This window comes from Zychaea mexicana (genome assembly GCF_025766255.1).
Source record: "Zychaea mexicana strain RSA 1403 chromosome Unknown BDB00scaffold_112, whole genome shotgun sequence".
Lineage (NCBI taxonomy): Eukaryota > Fungi > Mucoromycota > Mucoromycetes > Mucorales > Lichtheimiaceae > Zychaea > Zychaea mexicana.
In genome coordinates, this window is record NW_026516775.1 from 80,699 (window position 1) to 97,641 (window position 16,943).

A 16,943-nucleotide genomic window follows, 5' to 3' on the forward strand; every position below is an offset into this window, starting at 1 on the left:
TAAGCAGCTTGTTCACGGTCAGCAGACCGAGCATATTTTTGCGTACATCCGTTGGTACGGCATCCACGGAGACAACGACGGCCAACGATTCTCAGACTCTTTTATTGAAACTTGGCGTAGTCGGTTTCGAGCTCCAGCGTGGGATTGCATTCTACCGGTTCATCGTTTGTATGGACAAATCGCTGTCGTAAAACTCGGCGCACAGTCAAGCGCAAACGCACGAACAGTTGTTATCCCTTTGCCAAAAAAAATGTTGGCGTAATCATCCCACTCTTTGCTTTTCCTCTTTTTCTCGTCTTTTTCGTTTTAAAAATTCTTCTTGACATACGCTTTCCATACAAAGTACGATTATGATCTGTTTCCAGGGGCTGCGGTTGGGAAGAGCAAGTAGCCTTTTTACCAGCATTTGCAAGTAATCAGTTTAATGGTGCGAATGTGAGTAAGTGTAAGAAAACAACGCGTGGATAATATGAAAGGTGAAAAGGGAAACCCCGTTTTTTTTTTCAAAGTGGCTGAAAAATAAGTTGTGCCATCAGTGCCCCCAATTGCAACATCACTGTGTTTGTGCCCACCCCAAACCCACACGGCATACAGCCATGCGACCATTTTATTCTTTTTATTAATTTTAAACATCTTCTACCCAACCGGCCAGCTTCTCACGAGCGCTGTCAGGCAAGGCAACAGGATCAACACCATCCACTCTCGTCAACTTGTTGGCCTCAGTAGCAGGACTGTTCGCATCTAGATGCTATAAAAACAAATTGGCCTGCAAACAGTTTGTCAGAATCTCTGCCAAAGAAGCCACGACGAACCATTCCAAAATACATACCCTTTCATTGCGCCATTGCTGCTTACGGACCACAACGCGCTTCCCTACTTCACCAGTGTATTCACCGTCCGTCTCTTCTTCAGACATAAACTCAACTTGGAGTAATGCCTCCCCTCCTGGGTAGGACGCCTCCAACTGGACCTGATGCCGTCGGAAGACTGCGAGACGTCGCTTGAACTTCTACTCAACATATATCATGAGACTAATACTAACAGCATACATACTATATCTATTACCATATGACGACGACCATTGCGGCGGTTGATCACCTTTCTTCGTGCTGCACGCTCAGCTGACTGACGATTACTCGTGCGCGTATTGTCAAAGTACGTGTACACCTTTTTGGCCAGTTCATCATACGTGATTTCAAACTGACCGAGGCCTAGTACGTACTCGATGATACTGGCACGAACGCTACGGTTATGGGTGCTTCGAAAACCTTCGTTCCAACGAAAGCCTTCCTCTTTCAAAACGTTGTGATGATGGCGTATCGCATCCTTTATATAATTATATCAGGATATCATGCTAATTACTTCCATTAAGAAGATGTTATCAACTTTCTTACAGAAATATCCGGTGCACGGGTCATTTGCGCGCCTTGGCCATGAGTACTGACCACAGCTAGGTTATCCGCAACTTGTGTTGCTGCTTGTTGTTGCACCTGCGCCTGTCGAGCAACCACGTTTGCCATAGCCTGCAGTTGGTGTTCTTGCGTGGCGCGATGTGCCTCCAGCGTTCTTATACGATCTTCCATCGCCAACATGGCATTGGCGGAATTTTCCCGCTCAACAGCAGCCCGACGTTCTTCGATGCGTTGCTGTCTGGCAGCATTGCGTTCTCCTATTGTGGGCATCTACACAGTATTTCAGTATACGGCACTCAATAACTATATGGTCAACGCTACTTATTTACGCTTACTATGTAGTAGTGTGGATTGAAGGTGTGGATAAGGTAAGTTCTATTGGGATTAATTAATTGGGGGACGTTTTTATAGGGATACACAATGATCCTATGTAGGGTGGTGATGATGGAGTTGTGGACAGCAGGAACTTGCCTAAATGACTTTTTTTTTAGATTGATATATTTTCCCTGACTGCATGAATTGGTTATTCTGTCTCTTCTTTTCCCTTTTTTCTTCTTTTCATACTTCCACGTTGTATTTTATCACCTACAATGAATCTTCTTTTTCTATGGTAAGAATCTATGTAACATGGTCATTTTCTATCTTTCACATACTTTCAACTTTGTACCGATGATGTTCTTTCAATCACTAACTGCATTCTTTATGAATCTTCAAGACATCATCACTGAGTAACAATGAAACGGTGTAAGCTCTCTCTCCTCTTTTTACAGTCTTTTCTGATGAGTCTTTTCTGATGGTTGAGAGGTTCAGATACTAATAGTCCCTTATATTTTCTTTGCCTACGCTTTCAACTATCTGAAGCTGTTAGCATTTATATCTTCTTATTCAGAGTCTTTGTATGCACCTGACTGTTGCCACACAAGTAGCGCTATCTGTAAGTATACTTTCTTTCTATCTTCGTTTCTACTTTTTTTCTCTTTATGTATCTCGCCTCTTAGACATTGCTGCTGAGTTCTCCTCTTACGATTTGGCCCTCTTATTTTTGCTAATCGCCTTGCTGTAGATTACAGGATTTTGCATTCGATACCAATGCCGGCCTTCTATTTCTTCGTACTTTGGAGGATGTTTTTAGTATGCAGGAGGAGCATTTTTTGGTATATGGGTGGCAGATTTTTCGTATGGGGGTGGGTGGTTTTTGGTTTGTGGGACAAGCTTTTAGTTTGTGGGACAACAGCTTTCGTAAACGGGCGAAAAGTTTTTCGGAATCGGTTCCGTTTACGGGCTGGCTATTTTTCGTATCTGGGCAACAGCTTGTTCGTATCTGGGTTACCCGAACTTCGCAAGTGGGAATATTTTTTTTTCGTAGTGGGCAAGAAGATGTTCGTTACTGAGCAACTATATTTTCGTTCTCAGGTGTACGAATGTTCGTTTATGGAAGTGCCTATTTTTCGCATGGGGCAAGCAGTAGTTCGCTATGGTGCTAACTAATTATTCGCACTGAAGAAAATCAAATTTCGTACAGGAGAAATAGCATTGTTCGCATTCGGCATCTCGCATTCGTAACTGGAAAGCAAGTATTTCGCAACTGAGTTAAGTGATGATAAGTCCACGCCGTTTGACGCCCACGACGAGTGTATTTAAAGACGGGATATCATTGTGGGACATGTTTCTCAAACAAGTCGCATTAAAATGGTAGTACGAGGATATTACGAATCTTCCTCTCTTTTCCTCTTTCTTCTCAAAAATGCTATCTAACAAACGTACTCTGTCCCGCTCCTCTTCAACTTCTTCTATGGATGTTGACATTCATCAGCAAAAGCGTGCTCGAACTATCAACCGCACAGGCTCGGAAATAGCAGCTGCTAGTAGTCTTTTGGGTATGTCTGCTGGTGGCCCAGTTGCAGCTCTTACGCGTTCTGCAAGCCAATTGTCTTTGCAAGACAATCTAGGTGAAGGAGGTATGTAATACTTATACTTGCAATGTATAGTAAAAGCACTTCGTATCCTTACACTACTTCTATATGACGTTATTTCAAAAGGCGAACAATCTGACGAAGCGAGCACTATATCTGGTGCGCGCGTAGAGGCCAATCAGGAGGAAACTCGAAACGCATCGCATGTTGAGGGTAATAAGGCAAACAGGAAGAGTAAATATCCTAGCTCTTAACATATAGTTTATTGATCTACACAGAGCGCCCCAGAGATCACCGACTAGATTGGGAGGGTGATTTTGATATGAGTGCCAGTGGTGAGGAGGGCCCTTCAACCACCCGACCTGAGCCTGAAGAGTCCGCTGATGCTAGTGGCAGTAGCAGAAGCTCTCGTAGAATTTCCCAGCAGCAAGGCAACAATGTTAATAAGAAAAGGGGGCCATACAACCCTCCCACAAAAGCCCAGATTGAGCAAGCTTTGGGAGACATGCTTGCAGGAAAATCAATGAAGCAAGCTGCTGCTGACAACAACATCAAGTTGAGCACCTTAAGTGGCCGCTCAAATGCCCTCGATAACTTGGTGAAAAAGAAGAGAGGTCCTAAGGCGAAAGTTCATTTTACCGAAGAAATGAATAGGCATATTTGCAAATATGCGGATGTGAACAGCATTGCATCACATGAACAGGTGTATGAAAACTTCCAGGAGACCTTTGGCGAGCAAGTTCCTCGGCATGTGATGAAGGAGCATTTGCAGAAAAATTTCCGTATCACCTTGAGACGCCATCAAACGTGGCCAAAGCAGCAAGAGGATGCAAATCATCTTCGATCTGAGATCGTACACTCTCTTGCTGTAGCAGGCGTCGATCCGCTTAAGTGTGTTTTTGTTGGTGAGGCAGCCTACGATGTCGACACAAATCGCAAGTATGGCGATGAAGTCAAAGCAAGAAGCAGAGCTGCCAAAAAGCAGGGTGCTAATCTGCAGATCAAGCAGCAAGTAAAATCGGAACTGCCGATAGCAACACGGCTATCTTACCTGGTTGCTATGACGCGCAAACAAGTTGTCTACGAAGACTACCAGAAGCTTAGAAAGACGGAAGACGACGACGTAAAGAAGTTTGTTCGCACGTTGCTACCTAAAATGGCGAGCACAGAACTTCAAGGATGGGACATCGTCTTTGATAATGCTTCACGCGAGACCAGAAAGATGATATCTCAGGTTGTCGAAGCAGGTGGCTCCAGGGCTATCTTCTTGCCACGATGCTCTGATATGAACGAATCACTTAATCCTGTTGAGTGGTTTTTTTCAACAGTAGAGCTACGGTGTAAGCGGCACAAGACCAATGTGGATGACCCCAATGACTACATCTTCCGCCGATTGGAGCGTGCCATTAGGGATACGCAAGCAATCGATCTCAGCACCATCATCCGCGGTAAGAGCTTGGTTTGCGACTGCAGCATTTGCAGCCTTTAAAAGCCGTCATTACATTCCTTTTCTCCATTCATTCTGTCTATAATCCCTCTTCTGCCTCCATTATTTGTCTCCGTTCTTTATATACTGTATCCATCTCTTCGTCGTTGTCTTTCTTGGTCTTTATACTCAAATTTTTTTCTTCACTATGCTCTATGCTTTCATTTTTCCTCTGATTTGTTCACTATGCCTTCTTCTATTATTTATGTATCTCTTTGCCTGCTTCCCTTTATACTTTCTTTTTTCTTCAAGCCCGTAACCTTTTATGCTAGTACTTCCCCGTGCATTGAATATATGTCTCTATGAATATATACTTTATAAAAGAAAAAACGATTGATTGATTTTGGAAGTGTAGTGAAAAGTAATCAAAAAAATCTACAAACAGAGATATAAAAAGGGAAAAGGGGTAGTATCAGTTTTGAATTTAGAGGTTGTCCTCACGAGCAAGGCAGCAGTCAAAGTATTCGATCGAGTGGTCAATATAGCCAACGTAATCGCGTGGTGTAACTTTACTAATTGCCATCGCCAATCGATCATCTATATCCTTCATCTGGTCTGTGTTGGTATACTCAGACTGGCTGTCCCCTGTATTCTGATGCTGTAGCTGGTGCTGGATGTTAACGCGTCTGAAGCCGAACTTGACCTTTGAGAAAAATTCCTCGATTGGATTTAGAAAAGGAGAATAACGTGGTAACAGGACAAGGCGATATCCACGGTCAGCCACCTTGTTGCGGATATATTCTGCCGTATGGATTGCTGCATTGTCACATATAATATTCCAACCCTTGCCTTGAAGGTTTCTTTTATCGAGCTCGTCCATTACCATGGTCAGAAAAGCATAAAAGTCCTGGGTTTTTGTTCCGCCTCCTTTTCCTCCTTTGTTGATCTTCGTACATATCTTGACAGCGCCAGTGTAGCTAATGGCTGCAAGCATAGAGCGCGATCGGGCATACATCTGTGGAACGATAACATGTGCTACTTCCCCTGCAGGTGCCCATGCATAGTTTCGTCGCATATTTGCCATGAAAGATGCCTCATCAACAAAAACACTGTTGAGCCTATAGTCGACGATGCCGGTTTGGATATTATCATGAACAAATGCGGCACGCCTATCCTTTGTTTCCTCATTTGTGCGACGTTCTGGATAGATGTGCGCTCGTTTGATTGTTATACGGAGCTTGTGTACGAGATGACGGTAAATTGTTGAGACAGCTAATAGCAGCCCAAATTCCTTGAAATATAATTCCTGTAGCTGCTCTAGGGTTGCTGTGTTGATCGTTTCGACGGTCTTTACAAGGAACTTGCTTCCAGCTTCTGTAATCTTTGATGGTCGTGTCTTTTTGTGTTTTATAGGCTCGGCGTTACCATCTCGTGTTTGGAATCGATAATCATGATCTCTGATGGTGCTCGCTGCTAGTCCTAACATCTCGGATGCCTTCTTGTTGGTCGCTCCACACAACTTTAAATAAAGAGCCCGGTCTTTGATATCTGACGAGTGCAACGCATTTTTGCCTCGTGAAATTTTGGGTGCTTTGGCTTGTTTGCGGCTACCTTTGGCAAACTGTAAAGAACTGATATTATCTTCATCAGTATTCATTGGAGTAAATGTCGTATCGATCGAGCGCAATTGATGCTCATCATCATCAATTTCATGGCCGTCATCAGAATCGCTACTGCTGTCCTCATCAGTATCACTGCTAACGCCATCATTCTCCTGTATAAGCCGCGTAGGGTCGCTAGGAAAGCTGACAATTTCGTAACTGCCCAGCTCCTCAGAGCGGACAAAAGTTACTTCTTCCTCCATCTCAATATCCTCGTTTGGAATCGAGGTCGCGCTACCTGTAGCTAGTTAACGAATTGATTAGAGAGATTTTTAGCTACAGTATGTACGTATGTAAAAAAAAAGAATCAGGTATACCAGGAGTTTCAGTGCTACTATTCAACTGCATCTGCGTCATAGCTTTTTGAATCAGCCGAAGTGACCGTCTAGTGCTCTCTACTGGCTGTGGTTGTCGGGAGCGTTTTTTTATTGCTCTCGGGGTGAAAGGGACGTTGGATTTCTTTTGATGTTGGTGTGTTTTCATGATATAGAATGAAGAAGCGAAAAAAGAGGGTGCTCAATGTTTATTGAAGTATCTTTGTATTTAAAAAGTGTCGTTGTAACACATACCATCTCAATGTAAAAGTAAAAACATGTAACTGTAAACAAATAAGCTCTTCGTAAGTTCTTTAGAACAATTAACTTTACTCTATAATGATGTGGTATATACAAGCATTCTCATAGTTGACATCTTTTGCAACATATGCAGGTTTCTTCTTTATTTTTTCGTAGTAGCATTAACCATTATGGGAGACTTTATGGTGTTATGCTCATCAACTATGGCAAAGATATAATTGGATTGACACAAACGTCTCTTTTCATATTTATAGTTGTACCTGGTTTACTAAGGTGCTTTTTGCTAGTTGTCACTAAGCTTAGACGCTTCATTTTCGCGGTTAGGATGCTGATTTCATACTCATCAGGGACCCATTTTTGCTGCAAGAGCTTGACATCATCCGTAAACGAACGTAGATCAGCAAGCGATTCTTTAAGCTCTTTCGGCGAGGGCTCCTGTACTTTTTTTGACGCGCTTTTCCTGGAAGCTGAAGTTTTTTTGACTTTGTCGGTCTTGTTTCGGTTTATTCTTCCCATAGGATGTGCAAACGGTGAAAAAAAGCCCGTTCAATATTTTTAAAAAGCTTTAAGTACTAGAAAAGGGTACCGACAGATACTTGTAATACATAGGCACTCGGATGAACACCAACACATCCGATTCTGGCGTCAAATGGCGTGAACTTATCATCACTTAACTCAGTTGCGAAATACTTGCTTTCCAGTTACGAATGCGAGATGTCGATTGCGAACAATGCTATTTCTCCTGTACGAAATTTGATTTTCTTCAGTGCGAATAATTAGTTAGCACCATAGCGAACTACTGCTTGCCCCATGCGAAAAATAGGCACTTCCATGAACGAACATTCGTACACCCGAGAACGAAAATATAGTTGCTCAGTAACGAACATCTTCTTGCCCACTACGAAAAAAAAATATTCCCACTTGCGAAGTTCGGGTAACCCAGATACGAACAAGCTGTTGCCCAGATACAAAAAATAGCCAGCCTGTAAACGGAACCGATTCCGAAAAACTTTTCGCCCGTTTACGAAAGCTGTTGTCCCACAAACTAAAAGCTTGTCCCATAAACCAAAAACCACCCACCCCCATACGAAAAGTCTGCCACCCATATACCAAAAAATGCTCCTCCTGCATACCAAAAATATCCTTCAAAGTACGAAGAAATAGAAGGCCGGCATTGGTATCGAATGCAAAATCCTGTAGCAATTCTTTGTTGTCATGCCAATGCCGCCCCAGCACACCAACCAATATAGCACTTCCCTTTTAAATAGAAATTTTTGCTTAGTTTCATCTCTATAGCATGTTTTTATTTGTAATAATCGTCTATCAATTTCTAATAATAAAACCGGTTTCGATCAACCATAACACATAATTTCACGATCCAAAAAATAATTATACAACCAATTGCCTTGCTGCTTTGATCAGTATGCATGTAAAGAAGTACATTAAAATATGCGATGCAGAACTCTGTTGCGAATTTGACTGCACCTAGTACCCAATCCATATGTAATGTGATATAGAACCCAACCACTACTGCATACATGATATCAAAAACCCCCATTTCCACGTACATGCATGAGCAAATTATCAAGTGGTGAAAAACAGCTTGATAATAACAATCGAAGCTGTTTCTGCATAATTATCAAGCTGTTCAAAAACAACGTGATAACTACATAGCAAGCTATTATCAAGCTATTATCAAGCTGTTTTTAACCACTTGATAATAGCCTACACACCCAGTGTTAGAGGAGGGATTTGCTCACTACCATTGCGCCTCCTAGCCTGTTTTTTCTCAAACATAATAGTTGAGATTAACCCTAATCGTTGAGAATCTTATAGTGTTTGAGAAATTTTTTTTTAATTAAAAATTAATTTCATCACTTATTATAATCACTTTAAAGTTATATTACCTATAGTTTTTTACCTATTTATTAGTTCACTAAAATCATAACACTATGGGTTACCCCCCACAATACTGTTGGTTAACTACGTTCAGGCACCAAGCTTCTAAAGTGTAGTAACTGGCAGAAGTTAAAGGCTTATTTCAAGTAGCAAACAATATGACGCAAACCTTCATTGTAAATCATATGAACTCTATTCACATCCACACTGACAGAAAGCTGTAGTAGCATGCCTGTCCAATTCTTGCTCCTCTTGTTTTTTTTAATACAATTTGGAAAAAAGGCACAAAGATTTGTTAAGCTATCTTTGCACAGGCTGTACTGTGGGGGGTTGGCATACTAATGTGTTTACCGCAATATAAAAGATGTGACACATTGTTTCTTCTGTATCGCTATCTGTATGTGCATTGGCTATATTATCCCAGCAATAATTTCCTTCCCTATAAAAAAAGCTGTTGGAATAAGGGCGCATCCGTGTACTACACAATGAGTGTTGTAAAAGGCCTGCATCAGGTTGCTGCATCCTTTGTGGAGAAAAGATGATCTCAAATATGAGATTATCGGTCGCTTCCTACAATATGACGCAACTGCATCTGAGCATTGATGTTTCCAATGCTGAGCAACGTGGTCACTGTTGGTAAAAGAAGAGGGCTGGGAAAAAAAGGTATTACGAGTGACTTTACTGTGGTTTAAAATTGCGTGCAAAATAAGCTCCTTTCCCCACTACACAGAACTATTTCTGTACAGGCTTTAGCATGTTTACCAGACATTGGCAAGTAATAATTCCGTTCATTTTGTTGTTCAAATAAAAGCAATTAGAGCACTGTGCATGAACATTGGCTGTCGCGTTTGTGACTTTAATCCTAGCAGCATATTCTATAGCTGTTTTTCAAGTAGATGGGCCAAGAATATATTTATTGCTCCTTCAACTTTGCACATACTTTCTATATTCTCCAAGGAACATCAAATAGACATCCGTTCCATTGTTCCGCACTTTAAATAATTTTCGACTACTGCTCCGGGCTGCCTGTAGCCACGTTGCAAAATCTACGTCGTCTTTGAACAAGGTTCCATATTCAGCGTGAAGGTCTCTGCCCCTATACCTGTACATCGCCCAACAGAAAGGCTGTATTTGATCCCTCATTCCCTCTGGGCACATTGTTCCACGGTCTGGATGCAGTAATGGATCGCCTTGCAGAAGCCAGCAAAAAAAGCAAGTTTCTTTCAGCAGGTTTCTCAAGTTTTTTGCAGGACAGTTGGTCGTGTAATGTGTGGTGCTGAGGCATATAGAATTGCCACAGCGATTACTTAGTAGGTGGAGTATACCTAGTATACCCAGGTATACCCCAGGTATACTCAAAATTTTTATTTGATATTTAGATAGAAAAACAGTCCAGGAACACGATTTATTATAATGAAAAGTCCGACTTCATTAAGAGGTTGTGGAGATATAAGCCATTTACTATTGAGCAAAGGGTAATCCCTACTAAGTATGCCCAGTATACCCCAGGTATACCCCAGGTATACTCAAAGTCTTTATTTGATATTTGGATAGCAAAACAGTCTAGGAACACGATTTATTATAATGAAAAGTCCGACTCAATTAATAGGTTGTGGAGATATAAGCCATTTATTATTGAGCAAAGGCAATCCGTTTCCCTCACGTTTAACTACTAAAAAAAAGTGAATAGGTAGCAGTTAGTGTACATCCATTGAGTGTTGTATATTAAGACTCTGTGTAGATGCCTACTATAGGAGAACGTAATGCCGCCAGAGAGCAACGGAACGCCGAGCGTAGGGCGGCAGTTGAGCAAGAAAACGCCAGGAACGTCGTTTTGAATATGGAGGATCGCCTCAGGGCATTGGAGGCGCGAAACTTGGCGCTGGAGAACCAATTTGGAGCGATGGGGAACGTCGTTGCCAGACAGAACCTGGCCATACAACAGCAGCCTGTGCCCTCTCCTGCTGAACATCTAGCTCTAGCCAAGGTTCCAATGCAACAACCTCCAGTGCATCGTTTGCGGCATGTTTCTGTAAGAAAACTAATGGATATATCTAGGTAAATAGCCGATTAATAGTATCATCGAATTATAGTGCGCAATCCGCCATTTCCATCGTTCTCTGGGGGACGGCGGCTTCCAGTTGGATGCCGATTATCGTTCAGCACGCAATCGCGCTGTTCGTACCCGCATCATGTCGTACATCGATGGTGGTGGACGGTACCAGTTATCACACGCTGAACTGTCTACAAAGATTTACGACTTTTTTGCTAATATGCGTCGTGAGGGTCGTCGGTCGGCTATGCGTGCAGTACAAAGAAAAGTGTCGGCTCGCCGAAATAGTCGTCGCCACAGTGTAAGAAAAAGAAACAACCATCCATTCTTTTTAGTATAATCAGTTCTGACACAGAAAGTAGAAGCACAAGTGCCGACTTCAAGTTTACCGACAGCATCAGGCACAGCTGGATGCAACATATCTGGGAGGGGAGGCATTGCTCCAGTTGGAGTACATGTCTGAAGAAGAGACGGACGTCGAAGGTGATGGTGACAAGCGTTTGGTTGTACTCAAGCCCTTGTAGAGGAGTGAGAGGGTAATTGTTGTGTGCTTGTTTGGTAAATGCGTCGAAGTTGTGTTTGACAAATCGTTTGTAGGCAAATGAGTTCTTATGCACACTCGACGGACTGAGACCGGACGCAGACGTCAATAGATTGATGCAGGTGGATGGTGTTGGTGGTGCACCTTTGTCTGACGATGCAAGAGCGCAATTGGAGGGTTGGGCAGTTGATTTTTAAGAATAAAAAATAAAAAAAAATGGTTGCACAGCTTCGTGTCGTGTGGGTAAGGGGTGGGCAAAAGAAAAGTTACTATTGCATATGCAGCTGTTGTTTTCGGAGTGGGGGGAGTCTATAAAAAATATCACTCGTGGTAAATGTATCTTTTTTCTTTTTTGGCCACTGCTCTTAGACACGTTACTTCTTTGTCATCTCTTATTGCAGCACAGACAACAGAGTCACTCAATGTGCTCGTTAAAGCATTACAAACAGCAACAGTGGAAAAGCTTTTCGTCTAATCTGGTAACCATAACATCTTGCTGTACGATTAGTTTCGATTCAAGTTCGATAAAAGTCTTAACAACCGTTCTCATAAGCTACTGGATAATACGAATTGGTACATGGTGTGTATACAGCTGCTGGTAGCTTTGCTCTTCTTTCGTTCGCACCGCATTGGATCTCGCATTTAAATTCATCTTTTATTTGCAACTTAGTTACCGAATTTCCCTTTGCAATATACAACACTTTAACTCATCAATAATAGCGGAAACTTAGAAGGGACGGATAAGAAAAGTCAACGCTTTGATTATGCTAGCATCTTTTTCGCCAAGGGAAGGACTACTGTTCTAGCATTTGCACTAGTTTGTGCACCCAGTTTCACAACAGCAACTTGTCCATATAAACGATGGACCGGTACAATACAATCCATCGCTTCGCCTCGAAAACGACTACACCAAGTTTCAACGTAGGGATCCACGAATCGTCGGCCGTCATTGTCTCTGTGGATGCTGTACCATCGAACATACGCAAAAATATGCTCTCTCTGCTGCCCACGAATCAACTGCACATGCCGAAAGAAAAATTGGATCTCGCATGGCCAGGCCATTGCTTCTCCACGATCGTCTACGTGGAACAGAACTTGAGCGTGGGCACCACGTCGCGATCTCGCTTCAGCACTGCGGTAAATCTGCCCCATCATCGTTATCGTCTTCATTTTCCAGTACTGGTTACTGATGAAAACTTGCCCATCACCAGCTTGGGTATAGTGAACGAGATGATCGTCATATACAGCACGGTAAAATGCCAACAAGAAACTGTACAGTTGCTCAGGCATAAACGCTATCCGTCCATAATGCAAGGGGTATACATCTGGCGGCAGCGGCTCACTTCCTGTAACGTAGTGGATGGTACCAACATCCGTCGACAACGCCAAAAACGCATGAACATCGAATTGACGCTGGACAACATCAGCTGCGCGTGGGATCGGCTGTACAAGGTCAAGGAACCGATTCAAAAAAGAGAAATGGTGTTGGTGGTGCTGGAAGTGGGCTTCAAACGAACGGACAAAATCGCGAGCACCAGTCTTCTGTAAGAACTTCTTCATAAACGTGATTTCAAACGAGTCTTTCTGATTGGTGTCGATCTCTTTCAGATAACCGTTGTACCGTTCAAACGAGAAGAGCCAGTACGCGTACAACGGCCCAAAATCCTCGATCGTCGCGTTCAAATGCATATGCAGGTGCATGTTCGGTGTGATTTCTTCTGGGCCATACAACCGTTCAACACCAGTGCAAAATTGCTAGAGCAGGTTGTTTGCTTCTGCAATTTCATCCACAGTAATCGATGGCTTGACCAGCAAGCGACACGCATCAACAAACATCAGCCAGTTTTCGAGATATCTTCTGGGAAGGTGGCCGTCGAGCACAAAAGGCGAGTATACAATGCACCATGATTTCCAATCGTCAGCGGTCATGAACGAGAAGCCACTTTCGATTTTGCGGTTCAAGGTAACATAGTCAGGAGGAAGAACAATGCCATTCGCCAGCACCTGCATCTGGTGGAGGTCGGTTCGGTCAATGAGGTCTCTGTCCGTCCAGACCTTTGCCATGCACTTTGCCGTGCCGAGAAACAAGTTATGCATCGGGTCGATGATGGTGCAACGGACAGGATCAAAGTAGCCAAGACGATGCAACTCTGACCATCTCGTCCCATTTGCGCGTTCCAGATCTCGTCGAGCACTCATCGTCTCTGCACCCCGCCACTGCTCAGCACATGCTCGATTGTCCTCAAACGTCCGCAACTCCCAATTTTCGACATCAAACCCAGAGTAGTCAATGTTGGTTGTGCCAGGGAAAACATTGAATTGGCGAACGCATTTGTGGCAGGCACAAAGGCTCGCGTGCGACGTAAAACCGCTGGTTTTCCGTGCAGCAGGGATATCGCAAGCATTAATGAACAAGGCTAAACAGACACAAGTTCCTTGTGGATGCTCGCGCGTACTGATCGATTTTCCACCATACCATTCCAACAATTCATCAACCAGGGGTCGAAGGTAATTGTTTATGTCGGTTGTGCTCGCTTCTCGTGGGCCAGGCATTACACCAACAAGAATGACATTCTCTGTCTTGTAGCGTTCGGATCGTGGAAGATTATTGATGGTCAAGTAAATGGCACCGCATGAATAAGTCGAGTTTAGAAATGGCCCAAACCAGTCAATGTTGAGTGTCAACAGCAGTGAACGGCGCTGCTCGACGAACGGGCTGCCGTCACGACCCCGGAACTCTCGCCACATATCACCATCGTATATGTCAAAGAAGGTGTCGGCAACGCGTCTTCGATTTCGCCATTCCTCGCACTTTGCTTCAAACCCTGGCCGCTGAAAAAGTCTATCAACACTCGCAGACAAGGGCTGATATGCAAACTCATTAATGGGAGTCCAAGGATTGCCTGTGGCTTTAAACAATTCATTGCCGCATAAGCTGTTGTATCGGATGTCGTCGTTCGTGCATGTTCTTGGGCACTGTGGATCAGTCGAACGATACAAGCTGTGACAGCGAGGACAACACACATATTTGTGCAAGTGGTCAGTCAATGCAGAGAAGCCAGTAATGCGACGAAGTGTAGAAAGCGAGGTAGGGATCGAGAAGTTTGGCTGCAGATCACTAAGAAGTAAGACACAAAAGTCAATGATGGTGGAGGAGAGATGCTCGGAGACAAAGTGTAGCTGGAATAGCACGAGGAAGAGAACGACGAGGGCAAAGGGGTGCGGGTAGGTGTGAACCTCGGTAACGGTAGGAGGAGGAGGATGAAGGTGAGTGTCTATTTTTCAAATAATGAGATATATAGTATGGTTAAAGTCTGTTATTTGCTTTAATAAATTTTTTTTTACAAACCAACCTGGTTCATTATTGGCAGTTCTGTCAAAGTTGCCTCCATCATAACCAAACTCAATGTCTTCAGCATTTACAACAAGATCGTCGGCGGACAACTCGCCATTGTCAGCCTCATTGTCTTCAGCAGCAAAAACATTATCCTCGATGGAAAAAGGAACATGACGACTAGCTGTAGCGCCTACAAGCCCAACAATGATAAATAACTTATTCACATCTAGTATCATTGTAACAGCTCATCATACCAGGAGAGGAAGGCTCAGCTACTACATCCGTATCCATATCCATATCGTCGCCCGAAAGCAACGGCGATGGTGAGGATGGATGTCCTTGTCCGAAGCTAGCCTTGATAGAAGCTACGATAGCATTCACTACATATGCAACGCATAATATTACTAACTAATCCTCGAAGAACGTGCCTGAAAGAAGTACCATTGTGTGAAAATCCATCTGTAGATTCATTAAGAATACGCTGCTGGTGATAGTTTCGGATTCTATAAGGCACCATTTGATAGCCGAAGCTTGTCGACGCACATGTAGGACAAAAGCACGGAAATAAATGCCCTTCGCCATTGTCCTTCATTGTGAAAAAAAAGTGTAGATTAAGAACAAGATCAGGGATTCCAATAATTGTACTGAGTTTCTCTTATTTTTTTAATACTACATTGTAAGCACATTATGCACTTCCCCTTTGGTCCTATTTTCTTATCATGCGTTACCCTCCTCAGTGCAACGCAAAATATTTTATTACAGGGCAGGAACATGACCCTGTGAACGCTAAATTGTTGGTCGGGGGAAGGGTGCATGCTTGCATTTTATACAGTTCAACGTATTGTTGTTTTGCTACACTAATGGCTATTGCATAAGAAGAAAAGTCCAGTAGGGGGTATAAGGAATGCATCAAAAAAGAATAAATGTATGAAAATGAAGTTGTTCATCACAGATATTGTGCATGAGCCCCTTTTTCGCTTGTACATAAACAGCGTAAATGACTACTGAATTTGGTTGCTGCATTTGCTACAGGCTGCATATTCTTTTTTCTGGCGCACAACCTGGTGATAGGTAGATATCACCCTGTTTTCAAACACGGTGATATTTACTTTTTCGCGCAGTGTCAGTTAGTTCCAGTCATTGGCTTCTCTTGGACTTGATCCTGTTCGCTTTACGATCGATCGTGATTTCGCCGAAGACAACGCCATCATATCCATTTGGGCGCAATCAGCGATTCAACATTGCCTATGGCATGTTAAGCGCGCATGGAATAAAAATGTTCAATCTAAGGTTGTTGGCATGAGAGGTCGTACAATTGTGCAAGCCAGAGAATATATCCGTGGTCGTTTGGATGAAATCATGTGTGAAAAAGACAAGGAGAACTTTACATCGATTTTCCAGTCATTCCTTGGTGAAATGGAGAAAACGCAGCCATCCTTCCATGTGTATTTCGTACGCGAATGGGTTGACAGTCTAGGTGGCAGTGGATATCAGCGTTGGGCGGCGTGCTTTCAACTAGAAGTATACACCAATATGCAAACGAATAACTACGTCGAAACCTGGCATAATCAGTTGAATACAGAATATTTGAAACGCAAACGCTTGCATCGACTTGATGTTTTGCTTGAAATTCTTTCTTCTGATGTGGCATTTGATATCTTTAAAGAGGTAAAACACTGTAGGAAAATTCTTGTGAATTTTAAATTCTTGTAAACACTAAGTAAAGTAACAAGAATTCTTGTGGATTCTTGTGAATTTAAAGTAGCGATAAAGCGGTCACGCGTTCACAAGAAAATCAAAGCGGTCACACGTTCACAAGAAAATCACAAAACGTTTTGTGGAATACCAAAGCGGTCACACGTTCACAAGAAAACCACAAAACGTTTTGTGGAATACCAAAGCGGTCACACGTTCACATTATATAGATTTTAAAAAATAGCTTTATTCAATTACATGATACTAGCTAAGGTTTATTGATTGATGGAATACTGGTCGAGCGTATACAGATGAAAACCACCCCTTTCTCTCTCTATATATATCACATACACTCTCGCTATATATATACGTGTATGTGTGTGTGTTTATACAATAATCAACTTTCTGATACTTTAACTTACCTTTTAATT

The 16,943-nt window shown here is 42.8% G+C and overlaps 1 protein-coding gene across 1 annotated transcript; it reads left to right on the forward strand.

Annotated features, from left to right (window-relative positions):
• The first annotated feature begins 9,200 nt into the window (after window positions 1-9,200).
• Window positions 9,201-9,551, forward strand: BDB00DRAFT_848993 (uncharacterized protein). The gene has a single exon (XM_053125340.1). It carries the CDS (start codon window positions 9,228-9,230, stop codon window positions 9,426-9,428), a length of 201 nt encoding a protein of 66 aa, XP_052974555.1. The 5' UTR covers window positions 9,201-9,227; the 3' UTR covers window positions 9,429-9,551.
• The last annotated feature ends 7,392 nt before the right edge of the window (window positions 9,552-16,943 follow it).

Coding starts and splice junctions, on each gene's coding strand:
- BDB00DRAFT_848993 (XM_053125340.1), top strand. CDS start 9,228: ATGTGTTTACCGCAATATAAAAGATGTGACACATTGTTTCTTCTGTAT.